The 24824-nt window shown below is 40.8% G+C and overlaps 1 protein-coding gene across 3 annotated transcripts in view; it reads right to left on the reverse strand.

Annotated features, from left to right (window-relative positions):
• Positions 1-24803, reverse strand: part of RNF168 (ring finger protein 168) — a 56984-nt gene extending 32181 nt beyond the window's left edge. For 2 of the 3 annotated variants that reach the window (XM_082624714.1, XM_082624716.1), the window contains exons 1-2: positions 24323-24803; positions 23898-24234 (exon numbers count right to left, since the gene is read on the reverse strand). In XM_082624714.1, coding sequence (XP_082480840.1) covers positions 23898-24198 — 301 coding nt within the window. In that variant the 5' untranslated portion in view covers positions 24199-24234; positions 24323-24803. The remainder of the gene's footprint in view (positions 1-23897; positions 24235-24322) is intronic. The other variant, XM_082624715.1, reaches the window with a different exon arrangement.
• Between the last annotated feature and the right edge of the window lie 21 nt (positions 24804-24824).

The raw sequence follows: 24824 nt of genomic DNA on the forward strand, positions 1-24824 counted from the left end.
AAAAGAAATAAACTACTAATAACCACAAAGGGATAAATCTGGAACATTACACTACGTAAAAGAAACTTGTACAAAAGAATATACATTGTATGATTACTGTTACGGGTTGAATTGTGTGCCCCCAAAAGATATGCTTAAGTGCTAACCCCTGTACCCAAGAATGTGATCTTATTTAGAAATAGGGTTGTTGTAGACATAACTGAGTTTATGTTGGAGAAGGGTGGGCCCTTAATCTAATATCACTGGTGTCCTTGAAAGAGACACAAAGAGAAGAGATGACTTTGTACAGACACATAGGGAGAATGTCATGTGACTATGAAAGCAGGGGCTGGAGTTATGCAGCTGCAAGCCAAGAACACCAAGGACTGTCAGCAACACTCAGAAGCTAAGAGAAAGGCATGTAACAGATTCTCTCCAAGAGACTTCAAGAGAACATGTGTCTGGACTCCTAGCCTCCAGAATTGTAAGAAAATACAATCTGTTATTTTAAGCCACCTGATTTGTGGTAGTTTGTTATGGCAACCCTAGGAAACGAATAGAATTCCATTTATATGAAGTTCTAGAGCAGACAAAACTCATCTATGGTGGGAAAAAGTAAAAACAGTTGTTGACTTTTGTCGGGTGGAGGTAGGGCTTAACTGGAAGGGACATGAGGATAATTTCAGGTGTGATGGTAATGTTCTACATTTTTAAAGGGGTTTGTGTTACAAAGGGTTATAGTTATGTGAACACACAGTGAGATACAATTAAGATTTGTACATTTCAATTATATGTAAATTTTACAGTGAAAGAAAAGTTATAAGCTAATATTGATCTTTAATAATGTGTATACTTCTATGTGAAGATGTGGCACATATATACAATGGAATATTACTCAGCCATAAAAAGAAACAAAACTGAGTTAATCTGTAGTGAGGTGGATGGACCTAGAGTCTGTCATACAGAGTGAAGTAAGTCAGAAAGAGAAAAACAAATACCGTATGCTAACACATATATATGGAATCTAAAAAAAAAGGTTCTGAAGAACCTAGGGGCAGGACAGGAATAAAGACACAGACATAGAGAATGGACTTGAGAACACGGGGAGGGGGAAGGGTAAGCTGGGACAAAGAGAGTGGCATGGACATATATACACTACCAAATGTAAAACAGATAGCGAGTGGGAAGCAGCCACATAGCACAGGGAGATCAGCTCAGTGCTTTGTGTCCACCTAGAGGGGTGGGATTGGGAGGGTGGGAGGGAGACACAAGAGGGAAGGGATATGGGGATATATGTATATGTATAGCTGATTCACTTTGTTGTAAAGCAGAAACTAATACACCATTGTAAAGCAATCATACTCCAATAAAGAAATTAAAAAAAACAAAAAACAAAACAAAGAAAAATAATATACATACTTATATGTATATTTAAGGGGAAATGAAATGAAAAAAATAAGAAATCAATGGATGGATAGATGAAAAGATATATGACAACAAGTATAGCAAAATGTTAATTGTCACATTTGGTTATGGGTATATGAGAGTTCACCATAGAATTCTTTCAACTTTTCTCTATATTAAAATTTTTTCATAATAACATGCTGAAAAAAATGTAAGCATGCTACCAAAACCTTTTAGAAAGAAAGGAGGGAAGGAAGGAGGGAAAGAAAGAAGGGAGGGAGGGAAATAAAAACAAAAACGAAAACCAAGGGTTGGCAACGTGTTGCTACACCTCTTGTACACTACTGGTGTAAAACCATTTTGGAAAAATGCTTGGCAGTATCTCCTAAGGCTTACCCTACCTGTAACCCTACCTGTGGGATAGTCTTAGGTTCTATTAAACATTCAGACTCAGAAAATGACCATAAGGCCACATTTGGCATCAATCTAACAGCACGAAAGCAAGCAAGCCAGGTAACCCTTACCCCACAGAAGCCAACATGTCTTGTGGCAACAATACAGGCACAGGTTCCCCACAAGAAACATGCCCAGTTACAATGGTCACTACACTCAAGAGAAGCACAAAGCATAGTATCCCAATCAGCATTATCATTCCTCCCAATAAAGACGTAATTTGTCACTCAGAAATAATTTTTACCACAACCAATGCTTGCTACCTAGTAACATCATTGACATTCTTACCCTCATTCTGTTTTGGGGGGAACAAAGATAGAGATTTAATCAAAGGACAGATTTTCATAGAGCACAGAAAAAGATTTAACTCTTTATCCACATTCTATGACCCCTAAATCCCACTCTATATCCAACAGAAATGTAGACATATGTTCACCAAAATACAAGTATAAAAATGTTCACAGTAACACTATTCGTAACAGCCTAACAGGATAAAGACTTTTTCATTGCTTTCACTATTTGATATTTATACAACATAGTACTATGTAGCAATGAAAATAAACTGTAACCACATGTATCTCATCAATCTTAACCATGAGCTGAAGAAGCCCCACACAAGAGTACATGATTCCATTTTTAAAAAGGTTCAGAAACAGGCAAATATGATCCATGGTGTTACAGGCCAGAATAACATCAACAGTTACAGGAATGGGCGAGTGAATAGATTCTGCAAGAGGGCCACAGAGAGGATGCAGGAGTTCTGGCAAAGTTCTGGGTCTTGAATGTAGTACTGGTTACACAGACATGTTCACTCTGAAAATTCGCTGAAGACTTATGATTTATACACTTTTGCATGTACATGTCAATAAAATTTACATGAAAAACAAAGTAAAGAGGATCAACTTCCAGAATCGTAGAGTAAGGAGATCTGCAGACTTTTTCTTCAACAAAACAACCATAACTGGAGAAAGGTATAAAAAAACTGGTAGAATAAAGTTCCTGAAAATTGTCCTAAGAGCCCACAGCAAAAGAAGAAATACCTCCAGCACCCCACCAAATTTACTAAATCTCAGCAAGAAAGGTGAGAATCTGTGGCACTGCAGCCACAACTGCTCGGCCCCTTCCCTAACTCAACAAGAAGGAAGCTCCACTCTAAGTGGGTGTGTCAAGACAGGAAGACACGGCTCCCTGTCTCCCTAGCTCCCAGTCAAGGGGTACAGCATCCCTCCAGGAGGAGCAGCATACCAGCATTTCTTATCATTTCCAGCTCAGTGCTGCAGAGCTAAGTGGAGCTGACTGTGGGCTCTGCTCTTCCATCCACTTCCCACTCAGGCATAATATGGAACAATAACGGGGCCCCACTGCCTACATCACAGCTCACTCATAGGGCCAAAGGTTCTAGGAGAGGCAAGCCAAGGAGAATAGACTACCATGCCTGTCCACTGGCCTGTTCCTAAAGAGAGAGGTAAGCCCTTGTCTCTGCCTCCAGCTCCAGAGCAGTGGCTCAGAGATTTTGCCAAGGGAAAGATGCCGTAAAAACTGAGGGCTCCAAAGATTTCCCTCAAAGAAAATGACTTTATTTGGAACAGAATGTGGATTAGTTCAAGCCTAAAGGCACTCTTGAAAACAATGGCAATTTTAGTGGTAAACACTTAAAGAGAAGGCAGGGTGGGACTTCCCTGGTGGCTCAGTGGTTAAGAATCTGCCTGCCAATGCAGGGGACACGCATTCAAGCCCTGGTCTAGGAAGATCACACATGCCGTGGAGCAACTAAGCCTGTGCGCCACAACTACTGAGCCTGCGATCTACAGCCCGTAACCCACAACTACTGAGCCCGTGTGCCACAACTACTGAAGTCCGCGTGCCTAGAGCCCATGCTCTACAACAAGAGAAGCCACGGCAACGAGAAGCCGGCGCACCACAACGAGGAGTAGCCCCTGCTCGCTGCAACTAGTGAAAGCCCGCGCACAGCAACAAAGACCCAACGCGGCCAGAAATAAATAAATAATTTTTTTTTTTTTTTTAAAAAGAGAAAGCAGGGTGGAGTGATGTCAGCAAAACGGCAGAGCAGGCAGCTCCAAGCTCTCATCCCTCCAAAGAAACGTCGAAAAAGCAAGGAGAAACTACCAGAGCCAACACTCTCAGAACTCTGGAAAACAAAGGTTTATAGCAACCAAGAAAATGGTGAACCAAGAAAAAGGCAACTTCAGGAAGATTGGTTCAAGATGGTGGAGTAGAAGGAGTTGTGCTCATTCCCTCTCGCGAAAGCACCAAAATCACAAATAACTGCTGAACAATCATCAACAGGAAGACACTGGAACTCACCAAAAAAGATACCCCACATCCAAACACAAAGAACACAATGAGATGGTAGGAGGGGCGCAATCACATTAAAATCAAATCCCATAACTGCTGGGTGGGTGACTCACAAACTGGAGAACACTTATACCACAGAAGTGCACCCACCACAGTGAAGGTTCTGAGCCCCAAGTCAGGCTTCCCAACCTCGGGGTGCGGTAACGGAAGGAGGAATTCCTAGAGAATCAGACTTTGAAGGCTAGCGGGATTTGATTGCACGACTTCGACAGGACTGGGGGGAACAGAGACTCCACTCTTGGAGGGCACACACAAAGTACTGTGTGCATTGGGACCCAGGGGAAGAAGCAGTGACCCCATAGGAGACTGAACCAGACCTACCTGCTAGTGTTGGAGGGTCTCCTCCTGCAGAGGCGGGGGGTGGCTGTGGCTCACCGTGGGGACAAGGACACTGGAAGCAGAAGTTCTGGGAAGTACTCCTTGGCGTGAGTCCTCCCAGAGTCGGCCATTAGCCCCACCAAAGAGCCAGGTAGGCTCCACTGCTGGGTCGCCTGAGGCCAAACAACCAACAGGGAGGGAACCCAGCCCCACCCATCAGCAGACAAGAGGATTAAAGGTTTACTGAGCTCTGTCCATCAGAGCAACACCCAGCTCTACCCACCATCAGTCCCTCCCATCAGGAAGCTTGCACAAACCTCTTAGATAGCCTCATCCAGCAGAAGCCAGACAGCAGAAGAAACAAGAACTACAATTCTGCAGCCTGTGGAACAAAAACCACATTCACAGAAAGATAGACAAAATGAAAAGGCAGAGGACTTTGTACCAGATGAAGAAACAAGATAAAACCCCAGAAAAACAACTAAATGAAGTGGAGATAGGCAACCTTCCAGAAAAAGAATTCAGAATAATGATAGTGAAGATGATCCAGGACCTTGGAAAAAGAATGGAGGCAAAGATCGAGAAGATACAAGAAATGTTTAACAAAGACCTAGAAGAATTAAAGAACAAACAGGGCTTCCCTGGTGGCACAGTGGTTGAGAGTCTGCCTGCCGATGCAGGGGAGACGGGTTCGTGCCCCGGACCGGGAAGATCCCACATGCTGCGGAGCGGCTGGGCCCGTGAGCCATGGCCACTGAGCCTGCGCGTCCAGAGCCTGTGCTCTGCAATGGGAGAGGCCACAGCAGTGAGAGGCCCACGTACAGCAAAAAAAAAAAAAAAAAAAAAGAACAAACAAACAGAGATGAACAATACAATAACTGAAATGAAAGATACACTAGAAGGAATCAATAGCAGAATAACTAAGGCAGAAGAACAGATAAGTGACCTGGAAGACAGAATGGTGTAATTCACTGCCATGGAAGAGAATAAAGAAAAAAGAGTGAAAAGAAATGAAGACAGCCTAAGAGCCCTCTGGGAGAACATTAAAGGCAACAACATTCGCATTATAGGGGTCCCAGAAGGAGAAGAGAGAGAGAAAGGACCCAAGAAAATATTTGAAAGGATAATAGTTGAAAAATTCCCTAACATGGGAAAGGAAATAGCCACCCAAGTCCAGGAAGCGCAGAGTCCCAGGCAGGATAAACCCAAGGAGAAACACGCCGAGACATGCAGTAATCAAACTGAAAAAAATTAAAGACAAAGAAAAATTATTGAAAGCAGCAAGTGAAAAAGGACAAATAACATACAAGGGAACTCCCATAAGATTAACAGCTGATTCCTCAGCAGAAACTCTACAAGCCAGAAGGGACTGGCATGACATATTTAAAGTGATGAAAGGGAAGAACCTACAACCAAGATTACTCCACCCAGCAAGGCTCTCATTCACATTCAACGGAGAAATCAAAAGCTTTACAGACCAGCAAAAGCTAAGAGAAATCAGCACCACCAAACCAGCTCTACAACAAATGCTAAAGTAATTTCTCAAAGTGGGAAACACAAGAGAAGAAAAGGACCTACAAAAACGAACCCACAACAATTAACAAAATGGTAATAGGAACATAATTATCAATAATTACCTTAGACATGAAAGGATTAAATGCTCCAACCAAAAGACATAGGCTCCCTGAATGGACACAAAAACAAGACCCATATATATGCTGTCGACAAGAGTCCCACTTCAGACCTAGGGACACATACAGACTGAAAGTGAGGGGATGGAAAAAGATATTCCATGCAAATGGAAATCAAAAAGAAAGTTGGAGTAGCAATACTCATATCAGATAAAATAGACTTTAAAATAAAGAATGTTACAAGAGACAAGGAAGGACACTACATAATGATCAAGGGCTCGATCCAAACAGAAGATATAACAATTATAAATATATATGCACCCAACAAAGGAGCACCTCAATACATAAGGCAACTGCTAACAGCTATAAGAGAGGAAATTGACAGTAACACAATAATAGTGGGGGACTTTAACACTTCACTTACTCCAATGGACAGATCATCCAGACAGAAAATTAATAAGGAGACACAAGCTTTAAATGACTCAAGAGACCAGGTAGATTTAATTGATATTTATAGGACATTCCATCCAAAAACAGCAGATTACACTTTCTTCTCAAGCCCACATGGAGCATTCTCTCCAGGATAGATCACATCTTGGGGTCACAAATCAAGCCTCGGTAAATTTAAGAATATTGAAATCACATCAATAATCTTTTCCGACCAAAACGCTATGAGATTAGAAATCAATTACAGGGAAAAAAACGTAAAATACACAAACACATGGAGGCTAAACACTATGTTACTAAATAACCAAGAGATCACTGAAGAAATCAAAGAGGAAATCAAAAAATACTTACAGACAAATTACGATGAAAACACAATGATCCAAAACCCATGGGATGCAGCAAAAGCAGTTCTAACAGGGACCTTTACAGCAATACAAGCCTACCTCAAGAAACAAGAAAAATCTCAAATAAACAACCTAACCTTACAACTAAAGGAACTAGAGAAAGAAGAACAAACAAAACCCAAAGTTAGGAGAAGGAAAGAAATCATAAAGAGCAGAGCAGAAATAAATGCAACAGAAACAAAGAAAACAACAGCAAAGATAAAAAAAACTAAAAGCTGGTTCTCTTTGAGAAGATAAACAAAAGTGATAAACCTTTAGCCAGACTCATTAAGAAAAAAGAGGGAGAGGACTCAAATTAATAAAATTAGAAATGAAAAAGGAGAAGTTACAATGGACACCGCAGAAATACAAAGCATCCTATGAGACTACTACAAGCAACTCTATACCAATAAAATGGACAACCTGGAAGAAATGGACAAATTCTTCCAAAGGTAGTACCTTCCAAGACTGAACCAGGAAGAAATAGAAAATATGAACAGACCAATCACAAGCAATGACATTGAAACTGTGATTAAAACTCTTCCAACAACAAAATTCCAGGACCAGACGGCTTCACAGGTGAATTCTATCAAACATTTAGAGAAAAGCTAACACCCATTCTTCTCAAACTATTCCAAAAAACTGCGGAGGAAGGAACACTCCCAAACTCAATCTATGAGGCGACCACCACCCTGATACCAAAACCAGACAAATATACTACAAAAAAAGAAAATTACAGACCAATATCACTGATGAATATAGATGCAAAAATCCTCAAAAAATTCAAGCAAACAGAATCCAATAACACATTAAAAGGATCATACACCATGATCAAGTGGGATTTATATCAGGGATGCAAGGATTCTTCAATATATGCAAATCAATCAATGTGATACACCGTATTAACAAATTGAAGAAAAACCATATGATCATCTCAATGGATGCAGAAAAAGCTTTTGACAAAATTCAACACCCATTTATGATAAAAACTCTCCAGAAAGTGGGCATAGAGGGAACCTACCTCAACATAAGAAATGCCATATACGACAAACCCACAGCAAACATCATTCTCAATGGTGAAAAACTGAAAGCATTTCCTCTAAGATCAGGAACAAGACAAGGATGTCCACTCTCACCACTATTATTCAACATAGTTTTGGAAGTCCTAGCCATGGCAATCGGAGAAGAAAAAGAAATAAAAGGAAAACAAATTGGAAAAGAAGAAGTAAAACTGTCACTGTTTGCAGATGACATGTTACTATACATAGAGAATCCTAAAGATGACACCAGAAAACACCCAGACCTAATCAACGAATTTGGTGAAGTTGCAAGATACAAGATTAATGCACAGAAATCTCTTGCATTCCTATACACTAATAATGAAAAATCTGAAAGAGAAATTATGGAAACACTCCCATTTACCATTGCAACAAAAAGAATAAAATACCTAGGAATAAACCTACCTAGGGAGACAAAAGACCTCTATGCAGAAAACTGTAAGACACTGATGAAAGAAATTAAAGATGATACCAACAGATGCAGAGATACACCATGTTCTTGCATTGGAAGAATCAATATTGTGAAAATGACTATACTGCCCAAAGCAATCTACAGATTCAATGCAATCTGTATCAAATTACCAGTGGCCTTTTTCACAGAACTAGAACAAAAAAAATCTTAAAATTTGTATGGACCGCGTCTCCACAGAGCTGGAACTCCTGGCTTGGGGTCTCTTCCCTCCGCCGTCACGGAACTGCCCCGGAGCCCGAGGGGAGGGCGGCCTCACTGAGGCTGCCGGCTCTGGAGGGGCCCCGGCGGCCGAAGCCGTGACAGCCATGCGGATGGCAGGCCGGATCACTCATCCTGGGGTAAGCCAGCTGCCATGTCATGAGGACACTCAAGCAGTCCTAAGGAGAAATCCACGTGGCAAGGAACTGAGGCCTCTTACCTACAGCCACGTGAGTTTTGCAGAGGCGGGGCCAAATCCAAAGCTGAGCCCCCGGAGCTGTGCGAAAAAAGAAGAGAAAGGGAAATCTCTCCCAGCAGCCTCAGGAGCAACGGATTAAATCTCCACAATCAACATGATGTACCCTGCATCTGTGGAATACCTGAATAGACAATGAATCATCCCATATTGAGGAGGTGGACTTTGAGAGCGAGATTTATTATTTTTTCCCCTTTTCCTCCTTTTGTGAGTGTGTATGTATATGCTTCTGTGTGAGATTTTGTCTATACAGCTTTGCTTTCACCATTTGTCCTAGGGTTCTATCCGACCGTTTTTTGTTCTTTTTTTTTTTACTTAAAAAAATTTTTTTAATAATAATTATTTTATTTTAATAACTTTATTTTATTTTACCTTACTTTATTTTCTTTTCTTTTATCCTCTTTCTTTGTTTCTTTCTACTTTTTCTCCCTTTTATTCTGAGCCGTGTGGATGAAAGGCTGTTGGTGCTGCAGCTGGAGTCAGTGCTGTGCCTCTGAGGTGGGAGAGCCAACTTCAGGACACTGGTCCACAAGAGACCTCCCAGCTCCAAATAATAAAAAACGGTGAAAATCTCCCAGAGATCTCCATCTCAACACCAACACCCAGCTTCACTCAACGACCAGCAAGCTACAGTGCAGGACACCCTATGCCAAACAACTAGCAAGACAGGAACACAACCCCACCCATTAGCAGAGACACTGCCTAAAATCATAAGGCCACAGACACCCCAAAACACACCACCAGACGTGGACCTGCCCACCACAAAGACAAGATCCAGCCTCATCCACCAGAACACAGGCACTAGTCCCCTCCACCAGGAAGCCTACACAACCCACTGAACCAACTTCAGCCACTGGGGACAGACACCAAAAACAACGGGAACTACAAACCTGCAGCCTGCAAAAAGGAGACCCCAAACACAGTAAGGTAAGCAAAATGAGAAGACAGAAAAACACACAGCAGATGAAGGAGCAAGATAAAAACCAACCAGACCTAACAAATTAGAGGAAATAGGCAGTCTACCTGAAAAAGAATTCAGAATAATGACAGTAAAGATGATCCAAAATCTTGGAAATAGAATAGAGAAAATGCAAGAAACATTTAACAAGGACCTAGAAGAACTAAAGATGAAACAAGCAATGATGAACAACACAATAAATGAAATTAAAAATACTCTAGAAGGGGGCTTCCCTGATGGCGCAGTGGTTGAGACTCCACCTGCCGATGCAGGGGACACGGGTTCGTGCCCTGGTCCGGGAAGATCCCACAAGCCGCGGAGCGGCTAGGCCCGTGAGCCATGGCCACTGAGCCTGCGCGTCCGGAGCCTGTGCTCCACAACGGGAGAGGCCACAACACTGAGAGGCCCGCATACCGCAAAAAAAAAAAAAAAAAAAAAAAAACAAACCAACTCTAGAAGGGATCAATAGCAGAATAACTGAGGCAGAAGAACGGATAAGTGACCTGGAAGATAAAATAGTGGAAATAACTACTGCAGAGCAGAATAAAGAAAAAAGAACAAAAAGAACTGAGGACAGTCTCAGAGACCTCTGGGACAACATTAAATGCACCAAGATTCGAATTATAGGGGTTCCAGAAGAAGAAGAGAAAAAGAAAGGGACTGAGAAAATATTTGAAGAGATTATAGTCGAAAACTTCCCTAATACGGGAAAGGAAATAGTTAATCAAGTCCAGGAAGCACAGAGAGTCCCATACAGGATAAATCCAAGGAGAAATACGCCAAGACACATATTAATCAAACTGTCAAAAATTAAATACAAAGAAAACATATTAAAAGCAGCAAGGGAGGGCCTCCCTGGTGGCGCAGTGGTTGAGAGTCCGCCTGCCGATGCAGGGGATGTGGGTTCGTGCCCCGGTCTGGGAGGATCCCATATGCCGCGGGGTGGCTGGGCCCGTGAGCCATGGCCGCTGGGCCTGCGCGTCCGGAGCCTGTGCTCCGCAACGGGAGAGGCCACAGCAGTGAGAGGCCCGCATACCGCAAAAAAAAAAAAAAAAAAAAAAAAAGCAAAAAAAAAAAAATGGAAAAAAAAAGCAGCAAGGGAAAAACAACAAATAACACACAAGGGAATCCCCATAAGTTTAACAGCTGATCTTTCAGCAGAAACTCTGCAAGCCAGAAGGGACTGGCAGGACATATTTAAAGTGATGAAGGAGAAAAACCTACAACCAAGATTACTCTACCCAGCAAGGATCTCATTCAGACTTGATGGAGAAATTAAAACCTTTACAGACAGGCAAAAGCTGAGAGAGTTCAGCACACCCAAACCAGTTTTACAACAAATGCTAAAGGATCTTCTCTAGGCAAGAAACACGAGAGAAGGAAAAGACCGACAGTAACAAACCCAAAACAATTAAGAAAATGGGAATAGGAAAATACCTATCGATAATTACCTTAAATGTAAATGGATTAAATGCTCCCACCAAAAGACACAGACTGGCTGAATGGATATAAAAACAAGACCCATATGTATGCTGTCTACAAGAGACCCACTTCAGACCTAGAGACACATACAGACTGAAAGTGAGGGGATAGAAAAAGATATTCCATGCAAATGGAAACCAAAAGAAAGCTGGAGTAGCAATTCTCATATCAGATAAAATAGACTTTAAAATAAAGACTATTAGAAGAGACAAAGAAGGACACTACATAATGATCAAGGGATCGATCCAAGAAGAAGATATAACAATTGTAAATATTTATGCACCCAACATAGGAGCACCTCAATACATAAGGCAAATACTAACAGCCATAAAAGGGGAAATCGACAGTAACACATTCATGGTAGGGGACTTTAACACCCCACTTTCACCAATGGACAGATCATGCAAAATGAAAATAAATAAGGAAACACAAGCTTTAAATGATACATTAAACAAGATGGACTTAATTGATATTTATAGGACATTCCATCCAAAAACAACAGAATACACATTAATCTCAGGTGCCCGTGGAACGTTCTCCAGGATAGATCATATCCTGGGTCACAAATCAAGCCTTGGTAAATTTAAGAAAATTGAAATTGTATCAAGTACCTTTTCGGACCACAACGCTATAAGACTAGATACCAATTACAGGAAAAGATCTGTAAAAAAAATACAAACACATGGAGGCTAAACAATACGCTACTTAATAACGAAGTGATCACTGAAGAAATCAAAGAGGAAATCAAAAAATTCCTAGAAACAAATGACAAAGGAGACACGATGACCCAAAACCTATGGGATGCAGCAAAAGCAGTTCTAAAAGGGAAGTTTATAAAAATACAATCCTACCTTAAGAAACAGGAAACATCTCGAATAAACAACCTAACCTTGCACCTAAAAAATTAGAGAAAGAAGAACAAAAAACCCCCAAAGTTAGCAGAAGGAAAGAAATCGTAAAGATCAGATCAGAAATAAATGAAAAAGAAATGAAGGAAACGATAGCAAAGATCAATAAAACTAAAAGCTGGTTCTTTGAGAAGATAAACAAAATTGATAAACCATTAGCCAGACTCATCAAGAAAAAAAGGGAGAACACTCAAACAACAGAATTAGAAATGAAAAAGGAGAAGTAACAACTGACACTGCAGAAATACAAAAGATCATGAGAGATTACTACAAACAACTCCATGCCAATAAAATGGACAACCTTGGAGAAATGGACAAATTCTTAGAAATGCACAACGTGCAAGACTGAATCAGGAAGAAATAGAAAATACGAACAAATCAATCACAAGCACTGAAATTGAAACTGTGATTAAAAATCTTCCAACAAACAAAAGCCCAGGACCAGATGGCTTCACAGGCGAATTCTATAAATAATTTAGAGAAGAGCTAACACCTATCCTTCTCAAACTCTTCCAAAATATAGCAGAGGGAGGAACACTCCCAAACTCATTCTACGAGGCCACCATCACCCTGATACCAAAACCAGACAAGGATGTCATAAAGAAAGAAAACTACAGGCCAATATCACTGATGAACATTGATGCAAAAATCCTCAACAAAATACTAGCAAACAGAATCCAACAGCACATTAAAAGGATCATACACCATGATCAAGTGGGGTTTATTCCAGAAATGCAAGAATTCTTCAATATATGTGAATCAATCAATATGATACACCATATTAACAAACTGAAGGAGAAAAACTATATGGTCATCTCAATAGATGCAGAGAAAGCTTTCAACAAAATTCAACATTCATTTATGATAAAAACCCTGCAGAAAGTAGGCATAGAGGGAACTTTCCTCAACATAATAAAGGCCATATATGGCAAACCCACAGCCAACATCGTCCTCAATGGTGAAAAACTGAAACCATTTCCACTAAGATCAGGAACAAGACAAGGTTGCCCACTCTCACCACTCTTATTCAACATAGTTCTGGAAGTTTTAGCCACAGCAATCAGAGAAAAAAAGGAAATAAAAGGAAACCAAATTGGAAAAGAAGAAGTAAAGCTGTCACTGTTTGCAGATGACATGATACTATATATAGAGAATCCTAAAGATGCTACCAGAAAACTACTAGAGCTAATCAATGAATTTGGTAAAGTGGCAGGATACAAAATTAATGCACTGAAATCTCAGGCATTCCTATACACTAATGATGAAAAATCTGAAAGTGAAATCAAGAAAACTCCCATTTACTACTGCAACAAAAAGAATAAAATACCTAGGAATAAACCTACCTAAGGAGACAAAAGACCTCTATGCAGAAAATTATAAGACACTGATGAAAGAAATTAAAGATGATACAAATAGATGGAGAGATATACCATGTTCTTGGATTGGAAGAATCAACATTGTGAAAATGACTCTACTACATAAAGCAATGTACAGATTCAATGCAATTCCTATCAAACTACCACTGGCATTTTTCAAAGAACTAGAACAAAAATTTTCACAGTTTGTATGGAAACACAAAAGACCCCGAATAGCCAAAGCAATCTTGAGAACGAAAAACGGAGCTGGAGGAATCAGGCTCCTGGTCTTCAGACTATACTACAAAGCTACAGTAATCAAGACAGTATGGTACTGGCACAAAAACAGAAATATAGATCAATGGAACAAGACAGAAAGCCCAGAGATAAACCCACGCACATATGGTCACCTTATCTTTGATAAAGGAGGCAGGAATGTACATTGGAGAATGGACAGCCTCTTCAATAAGTGGTGCTGGGAAAACTGGACAGGGACATGTAAATGTATGAGATTAGATCACTCCCTAACACCATACACAAAAATAAGCTCAAAATGGATTAAAGACCTAAATGTAAGGCCAGAAACGATCAAACTCTTAGAAGAAAACATGACATAAATCACAGCAAGATCCTTTTTGACCCACCTCCTAGAGAAATGGAAATAAAAACAAAAATAAACAAATGGGACCTAATGAAACTTAAACGCTTTTGCACAGCAAAGGAAACCATAAACAAGACCAAAGACAACCCTCAGAATGGGAGAAAATATTTGCAAATGAAGCAACTGACAAAGGATTAACCTCTAAAATTTACAAGCAGCTCATGCAGCGCAATAACAAAACAACAAACAACCCAATCCAAAAATGGGCAGAAGACCTAAATAGACATTTCTCCAAAGATACACAGACTGCCAACAAACACATGAAAGAATGCTCAACCTCATTAATCATTAGAGAAATTCAAATCAAAACTACAATGGGATATCATCTCACACCAGTCAGAATGGCCATCATCAAAAAATCTAGAAACAATAAGTGCTGGAGAGGGTGTGGAGAAAAGGGAACACTCTTGCACTGCTGGTGGGAATGTGAATTGGTACAGCCACTATGCAGAACAGTATGGAGGTTCCTTAAAAAACTACAAATAGAACTACCATATGACCCAGCAATCCCACTACTGGGCATATACCCAGAGAAAATCATAATTCAAAAAGAGTCATGTACCAAAATGTTCATTGCAGCTCTATTTACAATAGCCAGGAGATGGAAACAACCTAAGTGTCCATCACTGGATGAATGGATGAAGAAGATGTGGCACATATATACATTGGAATATTACTGAGCCATAAAAAGAAATGAAATTGAGCTATTTGGAATGAGGTGGATGGACCTAGAGTCTGTCATACAGAGTGAAGTCAGTCAGAAAGAGAAAGACAAATACCATATGCTAACACATATATATGGAATTTAAGGAAAAAAAAAACATGTCATGAAGAACCTAGGGGTAAGACAGGAATAAAGACACAGACCTACTAGAGAATGGACTTGAGGCTATGGGGAGGGGGAAGGGTAAGCTATGACAAAGTGAGAGAGTGGCATGGAGATATATACACTACCAAACATAAAATAGATAGCTAGTGGGAAGCAGCCGCATAGCAAAGGGAGATCAGCTCGGTGCTCTGTGACCACCTAGAGGGTTGGGATAGGGAGGGTGGGAGGGAGGGAGACGCAAGAGGGAAGAGATATGGGAACATAAGTATATGTATAACTGATTCAGTTTGTTATAAAGCAGAAACTAACACATCATTGTAAAGCAATTATACTCCAATAAAGATGTAAAAAAAAAAAAATTGTATGGAGACACAAAAGACCCTGAATAGTCAAAGCAGTCTTGAGGGGAAAAAACTGAGCTGGAGGAGTCAGACTCCCTGACTTCAGACTATACTACAAAGCTTCAGTAATGAAGACAATATGGTACTGGCACAAAAACAGAAATACAGATCAATGGAACAAGATAGAAAGCCCAGAGATAAACCCATGCACCTATGGTCAACTAATCTATGACAAAGGAGGCAAGGATATACAATGGAGAAAAGAGTCTCTTCAACAAGTGGTGCTGGGAACACTGGACAGCTACATGTAAAAGAATGAAATCAGAACACTCCCTAACACCATACACAAAAATAGACTCAAAATGGATTAGAGACCTAAATTTAAGACCGGACACTATAAAACTCTTAGAGGAAAACATAGGAAGAACATTCTTTGACATAAATCCCAGCAAGATCTTTTTTGATCCACCTCCTAGTATAATGGAAATAAAAGCAAAAATAAACAAATGGGACCTAATGAAACTTAAAAGCTTTTGCAAAGCAAAGGAAACCATAAACAAGATGAAAAGACAACCCTCAGAATGGGAGAAAATATTTGCAAACGAATCAACGGACAAAGGATTAACCTCCAAAATACATAAACAGGTCAAGCAGCTGAATACTAAAAAAACAAACAACCCAATCCAATAATGGGCAGAAGACCTAAATACACATTTCTCCAAAGAAGACATACAGATGGCCAAGAAGCACATGAAAAGCTGCTCAACATCACTAATTATTAGAGAAATGCAAATCAAAACTACAATGAGGCATCACCTCACACCAGTTAGCATGGGCATCATCAGAAAATGTACAAACAACAAATGCTGGAGAGGGTGTGGACAAAAGGGAACCCTCTTGCACTGTTGGTGGCAATGTGAATTGGTACAGCCACTATGGAGAACAGTATGGAGGTTCCTTAAAAAACTACAAATAGAACTACCATACGACCCAGCAATCCCACTACTGGGCATATACCCAGAGAAAATCATAATTCAAAAAGACACATGCACCCCAATGTTCACTGCAGCACTATTTACAATAGCCAGGTCATGGAAGCAACCCAGATGCCCACTGACAGACAAATGGATAAAAAAGATGTGGTATGTATATACAATGGAATATTGCTCAGCCATAAAAAGGAACGAAATTGGGTCATATGTGGAGATGTGGATGGATCTAGAGACTGTCATACATTGTGAAGTAAGTCAGAAAGAGAAAAACAAATATAATATATTAACACATATATGTGGAACCTAGAAAAATGGTACAGATGAACTGGTTTGCAGGGCAGAGATAGAGACACAGATGTAGAGAACAAACATATGGACACCAAGGGGGGAAAGTGGAACGGTGGGTGGTGATGATGGGATGAATTGGGCGATTGGGATTGACGTATATACCTTAATATGTATAAAATAGATAACTAATAAGAACCTGCTGTATAAAAAATAAATAAAATAAAATAAAATAGAAAACTTCAAAAAAAAAACTGCCTTGCTGTTTCCAATGGGGTTTTTTAGTGGTTTAGCTAAGATATATCTCTATGGAGATTCTAGTGTTGTATCTCTCTTATTCTTCTAAAGCCGAGTAAATGTGAATCATAACATTAAATGTCTAAAAAAAAGAAAAAGCCAATCTCAAAAGTAGTAGGGGGTTTCCCTGGTGGCGCAGTGGTTGAGAGTCCGCCTGCCGATGCAGGGGACACAGGTTCATGCCCCGGTCCGGGAAGATCTCACATACCACGGAGCGGCTAGGCCCGTGAGCCATGGCCTCTGAGCCTGCACGTCCAGAGCCTGTGCTCCGCAATGGGAGAGGCCACAACAGTGAGAGGTCCGTGTACTGCAAAAAAAAAAAAAAGAAAAAAAAATGCAGTAGGAAAATTTTGGCGACACTTTACTTGTTCTTGCCCCACACCCTCCTCAGCATACTGGCAGTCTTTAAGAGGGAAACCCACGTTCTCAAATTTGGACATTTGTTCCTGGTTCTGGAGGGAAATGAGCAGACTCAGGGCAAGATACACGTTCAGTAAACATCTGAGAAGATCCTAAGCTTTCACCTTGGGCTGATCCCAGGCTCAATTCAAGGCTGGCTAAGTGTTGAAGGACAGCCTTGGCACCAATCCAATGTGCCAAGACAGAGAAGTGCTTCTTTGTTTTGTTTCTTTTTCTTGTTTTTTCAGCCCCCGACATTCAAAGAAATCTGTCAAAATACTAACCGAACACAAACTAAGACAAAGACTCGGTGACCACACACATTAAGGAATATAGTCTTTGCAGAAATAGTTTGGGAAACTCAGTAACAAATGGCCTATTATAGCCTTCAACAATCAAAAAAATGGTAAACCCCAGGGAAAGGGAAGAATCTGATTCCCAGAGTTACCACACTGTAATATTCAAATGTTCAATTTTCTCCAAAAAACCAACCACAAGGCATACTAAGAAACAAGAAAGTTTGGACAATTCAAAGGAACAGAAACCATCCCTAAGGAAGTCTAGACATCAGACTTACTAAAAAAAAAAACTTTAAAATAACTGTCTTATCAACAAATGGCACCAGGAAAACAAGATATCCACATGTAAAAGAATGAAGTTGGACCCTTCCCTCACACCATATACAAAAATCAACTCAAAATGGGTTAAAAGCTTAGGGACTTCCCTGGCAGTCCAGTGGTTAAGACTCTGCACTTCCAATGAAGGGGTGCAGGTTCAATCCCTGGTCAGGTAACTAACATCCCACATACTGCACAGCACAGGGGGTAGGGGGTGGCGTGGGGTAAAAATAGGATATACAACCCAATAAGAAAAAAATGAGCCTGAGATCTGAACAGACTCTTTAGCAAAAGAGACAGACAGCAAAAAAGCACATGAAAAGATGCTCACAGCAAAACTTGTCAAACTGCAAATTTTAAATACACTCAGTTACTGCACATTAATTATACTTCAATAAAGCTATAATTATACTTCAATAAAGCTATGGAATTTTTAAAAATAAACTTAAATAGCACTCACAAAAAAGCAAACATGTGCTCACGTGACATGCAATGGCTTGGACTGACTACAGATAATAACACTGTGTATCATGAAGGCTGATTTTAAAGAATGACATTATGATGGGCTCTGTTAGTTTCCTATTTTACATCCAGTCTTCTTTGCTTCCTTATTAAAAGAACCTCAACTGTGTACAAGAAAATGTGTCCAGCTAAAACAAGCAGAACTCTTGTCTGTGGCTGTTTTACCGCTGTAATAGAGACACCACCCCCTTCCTCCTTGTCCATGCTGGAATAAGGGAGCACAGCATCTGTACTGTGACCGTGAGGACAAAAGCCAATACTAAGGATGGAGGGGGGAAAAAACGGGGAGGAACCTGGTTCCTTGATGACATCCACAAGAGTCAAGTCCTAGACTGCTTGCCTCTGAACTTCTTGTTGAGAAAAGATGTCTTCCTTGTTTAAGCCATTATTTGTTGTTGTGTCTCTTGCACATAGTTGATCAAAATTTGTAACAGTGAGAGAATTTAGTTCAGAAGTGGGGTCTGAGGTACTAGTCACCCAAATCAGCCCTATGTCACTGTCCAATTTTATGGTCCCACTCTTTTCCCTACTAACTCCCTTAACTTTTATAAGAGATCTAGTGAGATTTTAAACTCAATTTATGTTGTAATTCATTAACTCACAAGCTCAGGCTCTGTTTTTTGACAGTATCAGCCTATGACTGTAAAAGATGAGAAAACTCTCTTAGGGAAATCACAGAAACTTCCTTGGTTTTTTAATGACTTAAGAAAGAATTCTACTTAAGTAAAATTTCTGAGTAATGGAGGGGGGGAAAAAAAGAATTCTATACAAATCCTTGGCAAGCACCCATAGCCTCTCCTTAAGTGGACACTTTATTCTAGGTAATAACTTAAGGAACTGTTTCATCACTGCATGATATTGGACTGCTGAAGTCACATCCTCTGTAACTAATTTCATCCTCACTGCCATCAAACCCAAACAGTTCCTACAACCAATGTGAGATTCCCACATCTTTGAAGGTCTCCTACTTGCAACTAATCTTGCTATCAATTATCAAATAGGTCTGCCTAGCAATAGCATATTATAGAAATTAAATATAGAAATAATCTTTGGGTGGGCCTGAGACCCAGGTCCTAAAGGTATGTAATCAGCAATAATGCCCAATTACACCATGAGAGTTGTTCTAGCAAAAATACCATTTCCACTGTTGCTCAGACCTGGATTCCAAAAGTCCAAGAGGTGCTGCCCCTGAAGAAGTGGGTTTCTCTGTCACCAGGCTTGCAGGTCAATCTTCCTGCTCACTGCTACATATTCACATTGTTTACTTCTAAACCCAGGTCTTAGGTCACATTCCTGACCCTAGGAGATGGGAAGTATGAATCCTGTAATTTCATTGAGAAGAGAGAACCCTTAGGTAGGAAACTATCAAAATGTAAGATGTTGTGCAGCCACAAATTGTAACTGTCCATCACTTACATTATTATGTTTACCATCTTAACCTCAAACATTTTACACAAGATACTTCTCTACAATGACAATTAATTGCCCATCACCACTTTTTAGTCATACTTACTGAATGGCCACCTAAAACTACATATAAAGCTCCTGAAGAAAACAGGGGAAAAGCTTCATGACATGGGATTTAGCAATGATTTCTTGGATATGACACCAAAAGCACAAGTAACAGAAGTAAAAATAGACAAATGGGACTACATCAAACTTAAATACTTCTGTCCATCAAAGGACACAATCAATAACGTGAAATGGCAACCTATGGAATGAGAAAATACTTGCGAATCATATCTGATAAGGGTTAACTCCAGAATATATTAGGAATACTAACAACTCAAGAACAAAAAAACAAATACCCGATTAAAAAATGAGCAAAGGACTTAAATAAACATCTTTCCAGAGAAGACAGACAATGGCCAATAAGCCCATGAAAAGATGCTCAATATCATTAGTCATTCGGGAAATGCAAATCAAAACCACAATGGGATAGCATCTCCCACCCACTAGGATGGCTGTATCAAACAAACAAAACAAAACCATAAAGTAACAAATGCTGACAAAGATATCCTAAAAACGAACCCTTGCACATTGCTGGTGGGAGTGTTTAAGATTGTACAGCTGCTATGGAAGAGTACAGCAGTTCCTCAAAAAATTAAACATAGAATTACCATACGAGCCAGGAGTTCCTTTCTGGGTACATACCCAGAAGAGTTGAAAGCAGGGATACAGACACTTGTACACCAATGTTCATAGCAGCATTATTCACAATAGCCAAAAGGTGGAAGCCAAAGATGGAAGTAACCCAAAGATCCATTGACAGATGAATGCATAAACAAAGCATGGTAAACACATACAATGAAATATTACTTAGCCATAGAAAGGAATGAAATTCCGACCCATGCTACAACACGGATGAACTCTGACATTATGCTAAGTGAAAGAAGGTGATCATTTTGTAGTGTATAAAAATATCGAATCACTGCCGTAACCCTGAAACCAATACTGTAAGTCAACTATACTTCAATTTTTTTTAAAAATTGCCCAACTGCCCTCCTGGAAAAAAGAAAGAGAGAGGAGAGGAGAGACGGGAAGGGAAAGGGAGGGGAGGGGTGGGGAGGGGAGGGAAGGGAAGGGAAGGAAAGGAAAGGGAAGGAAGAAAGAAGCCAGATACAAAAGCACAAACAGCTACTATAATTCTACTTATATGAGGTACTCAAAGTAGTCAAATTCATAGAGGCAGGAAGTAACAATGGTGGTTGCCAGGGGCTGGAGGAAGAGGGAATTGGGGAATTATTGTTTAATGGGTATGGAGTTTCAGTTTGGGAAGATGAAAAAGTTCTGGAAAGGGATGGTGGTGATGGTTGCACACCTATGTGAATGTACTTAATGCCTTGGACTGCACACCTAAAAATGGTTAAAATGGTAAATTTTGTTATGTATACTTCATCACAATTTAAAAAACACACTAAGCTACCACTTAACACCTCCTAGGATGGCTATAAAAAAATTAAAAGGGGCTTCCTTGGTGGCGCAGTGGTTGAGAGTCCGCCTGCCGATGCAGGGGACACGGGTTCGTGCCCCGGTCCAGGAAGATCCCACATGCCGTGGAGCGGCTAGGCCCGTGAGACATAGCCGCTAAGCCTGCGCGTCCGGAGCCTGTGCTCCGCAACAGGAGAGGCCACAACAGTGAGAGGCCCGCGTATTGCAAAAAAAAATAAAAAGAAAAAAAATAAAAAGAAAAGAAAAACAACCCCCCCCCCGAAAATAACAAGTGTTGGTTAGGATGTGCATAAATTGGAACCATTACACATTGCGGTGGGTATGTAAAATGGTGCAGACCTGTGGAAAAGTTTGGCAGTTTCTCAAAAAGCTAAACATAAATCACCATATGATCCAGCAATTCCACTCCTAGATATATACACAAAAGAAATGAAAACATATTCAAACAAATATTTGTACATGAATATTCGTATCAGCACTGTTCAAACAGCCAAAAGATGAAAACTACCCAAATGTCCATCAATGGATGAATGAAAAAAATACAATATATCCATAAAATTATTCAGCCCTAAAAAGGAAAGAAGTACTGATATAACCCTGTATGAACTTTGGAAGCATTATGCTAAGTGAAAGGAGCCAGACACAACAGATCACATACTGAACACACTTATATGAAAAATCTAGAACAAGCAAATCCATAGAGATTAGAAACTCCGGAAAGGGGGAGGGGAGCAGAAGAATGGGGAGTCATTGCTTAATGGTTAAAGAGTCTGTCTGGGGTAATGAAAAAGTTTTGGAAACACAGTGGTGATGGCTGCAAAACATTGTGAAAGTAATTAACAACACTGAACTGTATACTTAAAAATGGTTAAAATGGCAAATTTTATTTACCACAATAAAAAGAATTCCAAAATAAGGCAAGTAGACCAGAGCATAAGCACCACATTCAAAGCCTAAACATGAAACACCGCATGACTTATTGATCATGTGAGTGATCAGGCTGCTAGAGTCTAATGTTCAGTTTGGAGCATAACGAACAGTACATACTGTGGAGAGCTATGAATAAAAATGGATGAACTAGATGGAACTGGCCACAGAAAGCTATTTTAGGCTCCCTGTGCGACAGGGAAGAGGCAAATCAGACTAGATGTAGGATCTGTTTCTTTTACTTTAACCTTTGCTTCCTGTTGCTTTTGTTCACTAAAAGGATACTGTCTACACATGATGGCTTGCCTGGGGGAACCCTGCCCCCTGCCTGAATGTTAAACCAAAGTGCCTTTGTTCAGGGAAACATCTGGGATATTTGCAAAATTTATGGCTTTTTAACTTTACTTCCTCATCTCCTCCCCCTCTCTATGCTATAAAAGAAACTGGCATCCAAACCTGGTAAGATGGTTATTTTGAGACTTTAGTCGGCTATCTTCTCGGTCTGCCGGCTTTCCAAATAAACTCGTATTCCTTTCCTCAACACCTCGTCTCTGATTTATTGGCCTGTCGCCAGGGAGCAGAGAGAGCTTGGGACTCGGTAACACTTGCAAGCTGAAGAATTAAATGAATGGCGATGCACAGGCAAGTAAGTTAGAGAAAGTAATTTAAAGTGAAAAAGATATTAACACAAGAAACCAGTAGTTTCCTTACTTCTGCTGTTGCTATACTACGCTATTGCTCATCTGTGACTATTTATATAACTTTTCACACGACTGAAGACTCTAGCAGGCAATTCTTTCGTTCTGGGTTTTTTCTTTTCATTTTTAATCCAGCAAATATCAATTGAATACAGCCTGCGCTGTGACAATGAACAAAATCGTGCCACTGACCTTAATCAATATTTTGGGACCCCAAAAACCCAAATACCCCTAAAAAATTTAGACAAACACTAACTGGGCTTTCTGTTTTATTCTTTAAAAAAATGGATTAGGGTCTTCCCTGGTGGCAAAGTGGTTAAGAATCTGCCTGTCAATGCAGGGGACGCGGGTTCAATCCCTGGGCCGCAAGATCCCACGGAACAACGAAGGCCGCGCGCCACAACTACTGAGTCTGTGCTCTAGAGCCGGCGAGCCACAACTACTGAGCCGGCGTGCCGCAACTACTGAAGCCAATGCGCCTAGAGCCCGGGCTCCGCAACGAGACGCCACTGCAATGAGAAGGCCGTGCACCGCAACACAGAGCAGCTCCCGCTCCCGGCAACCAGAGAAAGCCCACACGCAGCCACGAAGACTCAACGCAGCCAAAAAATAATTAATTAATTTAAAAAATGGATTAGTGGTGATTGGCTTTTAAAAGGATTCTTGATTTAGATAACAAACGCGCTGGGTTTTACTCACCAATTTCCTCTGATTCTTGCCCAGAGGCTCTAAGCTTGCATTCCTCTGTATAGTGTTTTTGAATTATCTCCCACAGTTCCGTATTGACAAGAGAATTTGTCCGGGTATGGTACCGAGTCCACGAAGAGACCCGGCGGCGACAGAAGGGACAACACAAATTTGCCTTTTCGACAGTCGATTGGAAGCATGATTTACAGAGCGTGTGGTTACAAGGGAGTGTCACAGGCTCAATTAGGATTTCCACACAGATCTGGCACTGGCATTCCAACAAGGAAGGGATGGCGTCTTTGGGTACAGCCATTTTAATATGCTAATAAGGCATATTCAACATCAACACCTGAAAGAGAAAGAATCGTATTTCCAGCCCAAGTAAGGAAAAAGCAAATTAACAGTTTTGTGTTTAAATATTATGCCCAGCAGCCTACCAGAATTCAGAGATTGGGAGTATCAAACGTCTTGAAGTAAAAAGATGTTCTGCTGGCAAGGTAAACAGTACGACCCTGGAAGGCGGTGTATTTGTCCATGTTCAAGACAAACATCCGGAGAGAAAACAAATGAACCTTGGCTACTCCCAGGCATTAACAACCGCTGCGGCAGGGAGGACGGTGGGCTCTGGCTCTCCGGCGCCGCAGGAGGCTCGCACCAAGTTCCCCTCCTCCCTCTTACCAGGTGAGGATGCTCTCTTAGCTCCGGGCATCCAAGCCCGAGGCCGCCGAGGCGCGGAGCCGCTAGGCCACCGCTCGAGAAAGAACGCTGCTTCCGCTCTGACGCCGGGCTCTGCTGGAGCGGGACTCCAGTTTTACCGCTGCTGTGGGGCCGCGAGCGAGCACTTCCCGGGGCTCTGAGCCCACCCCTCGCCTTTCTTCGGTCAGCCAGAAAGCCTCATCTCGGCTGCAGTGCTGTAGCAAACCACCAAGGGCTAGTGAC

This window comes from Mesoplodon mirus (genome assembly GCF_964341445.2).
Source record: "Mesoplodon mirus genome assembly, chromosome: 6".
Taxonomy (NCBI): Eukaryota; Metazoa; Chordata; class Mammalia; order Artiodactyla; family Ziphiidae; genus Mesoplodon; species Mesoplodon mirus.